General features: G+C 51.4%; 1 protein-coding gene across 1 annotated transcript; it reads right to left on the reverse strand.

The window, feature by feature from the left end:
* Positions 1-7,212: 7,212 nt before the first annotated feature.
* LOC132833996 (C-X-C chemokine receptor type 3-like) lies at positions 7,213-8,307 on the reverse strand. The gene has a single exon (XM_060852708.1). It carries the CDS (start codon positions 8,305-8,307, stop codon positions 7,213-7,215), a length of 1,095 nt encoding a protein of 364 aa, XP_060708691.1.
* Positions 8,308-8,761: the final 454 nt, after the last annotated feature.

Genomic DNA, 8,761 nt, shown 5'->3' on the forward strand with positions numbered 1-8,761 from the left:
AAAGGGTTCAGAACAGATTTACCAGGATGTTGCCAGGGTTGGAGGATCTGAGCTACAGGGAGAGGCTGAACAGGCTGGGGATGTTTTCTCTGGAGCGTTGGAGGCTGAGGGGTGACCTTATAGAGTTCATAAAATCATGAGGGGCATGGATAGGATAAATAGGCAAAGTCTTTTCCCTGAAGGAGTCCAGAACTAGAGGGGCATAGATTAGATTAGATTGGATTACTTACCATGTGGAAACAGGCCCTTTGGGTTTCGGGTGAGAAGGGGAAAGATATAAAAGAGACCTAAGGGGCAACGTTTTCACCCAGAGGGTGGTACGTGTATGGAATGAGCTGCCAGAGGAAGTGGTGGAGGCTGGTACAATTACAACATTTAAGAGGCATTTGGATGGGTATATGAATAGGAAGGGTTTGGAGGGATATGAGCCGGGTGCTGGCAGGTGGGGTTAGATTGGGTTGGGATATCTGGGTCGGCATGGACGGGTTAGACCGAAGGGTCTGTTTCCCTGCTGTACATCTCTATCACTCTATGACAGGTAATCGACTTTGAAAAAAATATTACCTTTTGGGGGAAGGTGACTGGAGCTGAAACATTAACTCTGTTTCTCTTCACAAATGCTGCCAGAACCAATTTTACGGCAATTTCTGGGTTTTGCTTCTGATTTTACAGGCACTCTGAAGCTCTCTCGCTGGTTATTTACACGTTAACCTGCCCACTTGTCCCCTCTCAGCCAGCTCAAACAAGGGGGGGGGAGAGAGGGGGCTCTAAACTGGTGTAATGTCATGTGCGTTGGAGATAACCATCATTTCACACGCGCCACCATGTTGCCAGATTTTCACCGCTAACTTATCTTTTTTTAAAAAATGTTTTCAAGGAGGTGTGGGCATTGAGAGAGAATCATTGCCCATTCTTGACTTGCCCATGAGAAGTGGGTATCGGGTGCTGCAGTGTGTGTGTGTGTGGTGAAGACAGCCACAAGTGTGGTTGGGGAGGGAGTTCTAGGATTCTGACGAGGCAAACAGTAATCTCACACCGTGTCAAAACCCAACAGACTGATAAGAGCCGGAATTCATAAGTTGGCTTTTGAGCTTGCAACGAATTAATTCCCCCACAAACCCTTTGATTCTGAGAAGGCACGAACCCAGAAGTTGCAACCCCCACCATACCATCGAATGATCTAATGAAACCATGTGTTAACCTCCAACACACACACACACTGCACATTTCTCACAACACAACAATATTAATAGTGCGCTCTTAGATGGATCACTTAAAAGAGCACAGAAAAAGCAGCTTAAATTCCCGACGTGAATATCGATTGGTAGATAAGGAAGGGGCTGGGAGTACTCAGGAGGAATCCACAAGCCAGACTTCTCAAGGAGCAATGGACTCTGTGTCTTGTGTGGGTCTGACCAACTCAGAGTCATAGAGTCACAGAGATGTACAGCACAGAAACAGACCCTTCGGTCCAACCCGTCCATGCCGACCCAGATATCCCAACCCAAACTAGTCCCACCTGCCAGCACCCGGCCCATATCCCTCCAAACCCTTCCTATTCATATACCCATCCAAATGCCTCTTAAATGCTATAATTGTACCAGCCCCCACCACTTCTTCTGGCAGCTCATTCCATACACGTACCACCCTCTGTGTGAAAACATTGCCCCTGAGGTCCCTTCTTTATCTTTCCCCTCTCACCCTAAACCCTCTAATTTTGGACTTCCCTAACCTGGGAAAAAGACCTTGTCTATTTACCCTCTCCATGCCCCTCATGATTTTATAAACCTCTATAAGGTCACCCCTCAGCCTCCGACGCTCCAGGGAAAACAGCCCCAGCCTGTCCAGCCTGTCCCTGTAGCTCAGATCCTCCAACCCTAGCAACATCCTTGTAAATCTTTTCTGAACCCTTTCAAGTTTCACAACATCTTTCCGATAGGAAGGAGACCAGAATTGCTCGCAATATTCCAACAGTGACCTAACCAATGTCCTGTACAGCTGCAACATGACCTCCCAACTCCTGTACTCAATACACTGACCAATAAAGGAAAGCATACCAAACACCTTCTTCACTATCCTATCCACCTGTGACTCCACTTTCAAGGAGCTATGAACCTGCACTCCAAGGTCTCTTTGTTCAGCAACACTCCCTAGGACCTTACCATTAAGTGTATAAGTCCTGCTAAGATTTGCTTTCCTAAAATGCAGCACCTCGCATTTATCTGAATTAAACTCCATCTGCCACTTCTCAGCCCATTGGCCCATCTGGTCCAGACCCTGTTGTAATCTGAGGTAACCCTCTTCGCTGTCCACTACCCCTCCAATTTTGGTGTCATCTGCAAACTTACTAACTGTACTTCTTATGCTCGCATCCAAATCATTTATATAAATGATGAAAAGTAGAGGACCCAGCACCGATCCTTGTGGCACTCCACTAGTCACAGGCCTGCAGTCTGAAAAACGACCCTCCACCACCACCCTCTGTCTTCTACCTTTGAGCCAGTTCTGTTTCCAAATGGCTAGTTCTCCCTGTATTCCGTGAGATCTAACCTTGCTGACCAGTCTCCCATGGGGAACCTTGTCGAACACCTTACTGAAGTCCAATCTCAGCACCATCCTCCTAACTGTCAATCTTCCTTCCCATCTATCCGCTCCACCCTCCTCTCTGACCTATCACCTTTACCCCCACCTCCATCTACCTATTGCACTCCCAGCTACCTTCTCCCCAGTCCCACCCCCCCCCCTCCCATTTATCCCTCCACCCCTGAGGCACCCAGCCTCATTCCTGATGAAGGGCTTTTGCCTGAAATGTCGATTCTCCTGCTCCTCAGATGCCGCCTGACCTGCCGTGTTTTTCCAGCACCACTCTAACCTTGACTCCATATAGATCACATCTACCGCTCTGCCCTCATCAATCCTCTTTGTTACTTCTTCAAAAAAACTCAATCAAGTTGATGAGACATGATTTCTCACGCACAAAGCCATGTTGACTATCCCTAATCTGTCCTTGCCTTTCCAAATACGCATTGAAGGGAACATCTCTGCAAAATATGTATCATACCGGCCCCTTGGTTGCCTGTGCATTTATATACAAAAAGCCATAACAATATCTCAGCAGTGGTGATATCAGTGAGTTAGCAACCGCGGAGCAGGGGGGGTGGGTGGGGGAGGGGAGTTGGGTTGGAGGTGGTTGGGGTGCGGTTGGGAGGTGGAATACAGCAAAGCACACTTTTAACATCGGGCACTTCTATGGCACAGTCAGAGATTGACCAGCACGTAGCCACCCACAAATCCGGAGTCCTTTCTGCATGGGATGTCCTGTGACAGGCGCTACTTAAATGCTGCAGAGTCCATCCAGTTGTGGCGATGTTGCCCCTTTATGCTGCTCTTTGGGATTTTTTCCCGAGAGATTGTAAACGACACCGACTCCGAAATGTCTGCAGGTTGAAGGGTTCTGCGGCCAATTTGATTCGAGCTGGCAGATACTGCCTCAGGCAGACGGCTTTCAAGGTTAAAATAAAACCCTTGTACAATGACAGGGGAGTGGTCAGTTCTCCCAGCTCACCTCTTTTCTGGTTTTTTTTGATAAGTAGTAGAAAAGCTGCTGAAGCCAGAGGTAGGTCCACGCTGGTCCCCTCTCTCTCCCCCCGACGTCTATCCTGCAAGACCTTGGGTTTGACTTTTACCTTTTGTGCTAAGGGGCATTTATGGGGATCGCTGTAAGCATTCAGAACAGCAGCATTACGTTGGGATGATCGATTGGATTTTCAAAGAGGTTACGTTATTCGGTATTCTGTTTTCTGGTGTGGGGGGGGGGTTCATTCGGTAAATAAACTCTGTTTGCTTTAAAACTAAGTGGTTGGGCTGGCTGCATCACTCCTGAGATATCCACTTTACACCTGCTTAAAGCAACTCGCAAAGAGAGGCTCTGGGCCACTATCTTGAGGGAGTCTGTCCTTGTCCATAACTCAATTCCTTTCGTTACAGCAATGAGCCTCTGATTGAACCCCCCCCTCTTTCGCCCCTGCACCGATTTTCACCAGGAGCGCCCCACATTGGTGACCTTTGCATGTTTTCAAACGCCACATTAAAGCAAGACTTTAACCCCCTTCTCACCAGCCAACCCCCCCCCCCCCCCGCCCCCCCCCAAGTCCCCCGCTGCCATTGCAGGAGTGGTCACCTTTCCAGAAAGGTCTGCTGTAGGCGCTACTGAAATGCATGCGGTGCGCTGCTGTCCCGTCACGTGGAAGGTGGGTCAGGGAAGGGAATCCCACCCCTCTGCAAGGGTTTGGGTGGAACACACGCATTGAGATGTGGGCACTCTTGCAGTTGTGTCCTGAGACAAGGAACGCACCCGTCCCATGGTTAAGGAGTTGACAGTGAATGGCTTACAGCAGTGAAATGGTCCACGTTGGTGGAAGTATGTCCCCTTAAGCTCATAAGATGTCAGGGGAGGGGAATAGGCCATTCGGCCCATCGAGTCTGCTCCGCCATTCCATCATGGCTGATTTGCTCCTCATTTCCCTGCCTTCTCCTCATACCACTCCAACCCATTTCCAATTAATGCTGAACCCCTCCTCAAATTTACTCCCTGTCCCAGCGTCCCTTGGGATAATGAATTCCCCAGATCCACAACCCTTTGGGCGAAGTAGATTCTCAAACTAGAGATAAGGAGAGACAGAGTTTTTACAATATTGGGAGCCCGTATTGGGGCGATTTTGGGGAATGATTAACTGGCGTCGAAGAAAGTGACCCCTCCCCCCCAACCGCGGGGCTGACCAAGTAAACTTGAGGGCACTCGGCCTGGTGGTTGCTGGGAGGGACGGCAGATCTGGAACAGACGCGGGGCGATTGCTGGAGAAACTCAGCAGGTCCAGCAGCGGAGAGAGAAACAGGTTTCATTTCCAATGTACCCGGGCTGGAAACATCATCGCTGTCTCGCTCTCCACGCTTGCAACCAGAGCTACTGAGTTTCTCCAGCATTTTGTGAGGTAAATACAGGCCGGGGTGGGGGGGGGGGGGGGGGGGGGTGGTGGTGTGTGGGTCAGGGTTGGGGAGTGAGGCCTAGGGAAGCACTCAGCCCTGGATCTCCCACCAGAGAAGCAGTCGAGCGCTCGGAGAGGAAGAGAGAGAGAGAAAGAATGAAAGAAAGAAAGAAAGAGAGAGAAAGAGAATATATTGAAACGTTGAGGTGATGGGGTGGGAGCGGCAGTCATTGGGAACTGACATGCGTGGATGGAGATGGGCAGCAGGCCATCTCTGTTCTGATTGAAGGGATAGGCTGGGTGGAAGGGCCGAATAGACTCCCCATTGTTCCAGATCACCGCATAAAAAATAAACCCCACCCCTCGCCAGTCCTTCATCCCTCTCGTCCCGAATGTTTCTAACGCCTCCATTGACTTTAATCGTGTTGCTTCCCCATCTCCCTGTCTGTTGGAAACTGCTGGTCCCCCTCGACTCTGACAAATAGGCGCTCTGCTTCCCCTCCCCTCGGTGTTTCTGAACACCTCACATCTAATACCCCCTTCAGAATGTTACTTGAGGGTCACAATCCCAGTCTCTTTCTCTCTCTCTCTCTCACACACTCTCTCTCTCTGTCTCTCTCTTTCTCTCTGTCTCTCTCTTTCTCTCTATCCCTCTCTCTCTCACACACACTCTCTCACTCTCTCTCTGTCTCACACATTCTCTCTGTCTCTCTCGCTCTCTCTTTGTCCCCGTCGCTCTGTCCCTCTCTCTCTCTGTCCCTCTCTCTCTCTCTGTCCCTCTCTCTCTCTCTGTCCCTCTCTCTCACACACTCTCACTCTCTCTCTGTCTCTCTCTTTCTCTCGGTCCCTCTCTGTCTCTCTCTCTCTCACATTCTCACTCTCTCTATCTCTCTCACTCTCTCTCTCACATTCTCACACTCTCTCTCTCTCTCTGTCCCTCTTTCACTCTCATTCTCTCACTCTCTCTCTGTCTCTCTCTCTCTCTCACACTCTCACTCTCTCTATCCCACTCACTCTCTCTCTGTCTCTTTCTCTTTCTCTCTCTCTCTGTCCCTCTCTCACTCTCATTCTCTCCCCCTCTTCTGTTTCTAACACAGATTCACTCATGGGATCTGGGCAACGCTGACTGAGCGCAACGTTTAATGCCTGTCCCTAATTGCACCTTAAGGGGGCATAGTGAGCTGCCCTTCTAGAGCCTTGGTCTAATGCCTCCTTCGAATGTAAGGTGGGGGAAGGAGCTAACTAATCCATCATCAGAAGGTCACTGGAACCCTGGTGTGGTATTGTCCTTACTCCCGGAACAGGAGGTCTGGGTTCAAGTCCCACCTGCTCCGGGGGGGGGTGCGGGGGTGTAATAACATCTCTGAAAAGGTTGGTTAGGTGAAACAGGTTCACACGGATGATCCCTGGAATGGTTGGTCTAACATATGAGGAACGGCTGAGGATCCTGGGATTGTATTCATTGGAGTTTAGAAGATTAAGGGGAGACTTAATAGAGACGTACAAGATAATACATGGCTTGGAAAGGGTGGACGCTAGGAAATTGTTTCTGTTAGGCGAGGAGACTAGGACCCGTGGACACAGCCTTAAAATTAGAGGGGGTCAATTCAGAACAGAAATGCGGAGACATTTCTTCAGCCAGAGAGTGGTGGGCCTGTGGAATTCATTGCCCCAGAGTGCAGTGGAGGCCGGGACGCTAAATGTCTTCAAGGCAGAGATTGATAGATTCTTGTTGTCTCGAGGAATTAAGGGCTACGGGGAGAATGTGGGTAAGTGGAGTTGAAATGCCCATCAGCCATGATTGAATGGCGGAGTGGACTCGATGGGCCGAATGGCCTTACTTCCACTCTTATGGTCTCATGGTCTAAATAACAAAAAAAACTATATGGCCACTCAAAGGGCCCTTTTGTGGTAATATCCCTAACCCTAGACCGAGAGGTCAGGTTCAAGACCCGGTCTCTCTAGAGGTGTGCAATAACATCCCTGAACAAATTGATTAGAAAAATAGATTGATACAAAAAGAGAAAATATGGGGCCCTTTTGTAGCGCAGTGGTAGTCTCCTCGCCCCTGGAACGGGAGTCATGGGTACAGATCCCTCCTGCTCCAGAGGGAGTGCCATAACATCGCTGAACGAATTGATTCGGTTAAAAAAAAAGGTTATAAGAAAATGTGGGAGAGGGCCGTCATGTAGAGCCGTGGGGTCAACCCTAATCCTGGACCGGACGCTTAGAACGCCGAGTAGGAGGTGTCTCCCGACTCGGAGACAGTGACGACAGAATGGCGTTGCCGCTGGCTTCTGGGGAGGGAGCCCCACCCGCGGGCGAAGGGGCAGCCCAGCGCCCCCAGGCACTCGAACATCCTGGAGCGGAACTTGGCGCCGGCGAGGGCGTACAGGAAGGGGTTGAGGCAGCAGTGCAGGTTGCCCAGGCACGCGGCCAGGATGTAGCCGGTGTCCATGCGCCCCTCGGCGCTGCAGTCCCGCCCCAGGGCACCCAACCGGTGCAGGGTCTCCAGGAACATCACCACGTTGTAGGGGGTCCAGCAGAGGAAGAAGACCGCCACCACGGCGGCCATCACCTTGAGGGCCCGGCGTTCCCGCGGCCGCTGGGAATTGTGGGATTGCGCGAGGGTCAAGCCGATCTTCAGGTAACTGTAGCCCATGACCCCCAGGGGGAGCAGGAAGCCGGTGACGTGGTAGAAGCAGCGTAGGCCCACGATCCAGCCCTTGGAGTTGTTGGCGCCATAATTATGGGCACACTTCCGGGACCCGTTCACCCTCATGGAGTGCAGGAAGACGAAATCCGGGACGGCCAGCAGGAGGCAGAAGAGCCAGACGGCCGCGCAGCTGAGGTAAACGCGCCAAGGCCTCCTCCTCTTGTAGAGTTCCACAGCGTGGACGATGGAGAGGTAGCGATCGAAGCTAATACAGCCCAGCAAGTAGATGCTGCTGTAGAAGCTGACGTTGTACAGGGCCCCCAGCACCTTGCAGGCCCCGTGGCCAAACACCCACTCGTTGGCGGATTCCGCAGCCCAGAAGGGCAGGCCCACAACCAGCAGCAGGTCGGCCGCGGCTAAATGCAGGACGTACATCTCCGTGGCGGCCAGACGCCTCAGGCTCCGGGCCAAGACGCCCACCACCAGGCCGTTTCCCAGCAGCCCCACCAGGAAGACGGCGCTGTACAGGACCGGGATGAAGACGCGCGTGAAGGACAGGCTGTTGCTAGGGTCACAGGGCTGGCTCAGGCACACCGCCAGACCGTCGCACGGGTCGTAACTGGAATTCGGCAGCAGATCGTAGCTGGCATTCCCGAAGAAATACATCGAGAAATTGAAGTCAGAAATATCCTGTAAAACAGAGAGAGAACCGACAGTGAGTTAAGGAACAGAGTGAGGGAACCGACAGTGCAATCCACCCTAACCTGCACATCCCTGGGCACTATGGGACAATTTAGCATGGCCAATCCACCCTAACCTACACATCCCTGGACACTATGGGACAATTTCCCATGGCCAATCCACCCTAACCTACACATCCCTGGACACTATGGGACAATTTCCCATGGCCAATCCACCCTAACCTACACATCCCTGAGCACTATGGGATAATTTAGCATGGCCAATCCTCTCTAATCTGCACATCCCTGGGCACTATGGTAAAATTTATCCTGGCCAATCCACCCTAAGCTGCACATCTTTGGACTGTGGGAGGAAACCGGAGCACCCGGAGGAAACCCACGCAGACACGGGGAGAATGTGCAAACTCCACACAGACAGT

Source organism: Hemiscyllium ocellatum, chromosome 38 (genome assembly GCF_020745735.1).
Source record: "Hemiscyllium ocellatum isolate sHemOce1 chromosome 38, sHemOce1.pat.X.cur, whole genome shotgun sequence".
Lineage (NCBI taxonomy): Eukaryota > Metazoa > Chordata > Chondrichthyes > Orectolobiformes > Hemiscylliidae > Hemiscyllium > Hemiscyllium ocellatum.

Bases quoted from the DNA above. Each gene is read 5' to 3' on its own strand.
- LOC132833996 (XM_060852708.1), bottom strand. From the start codon at position 8,307: ATGTATTTCTTCGGGAATGCCAGCTACGATCTGCTGCCGAATTCCAGT.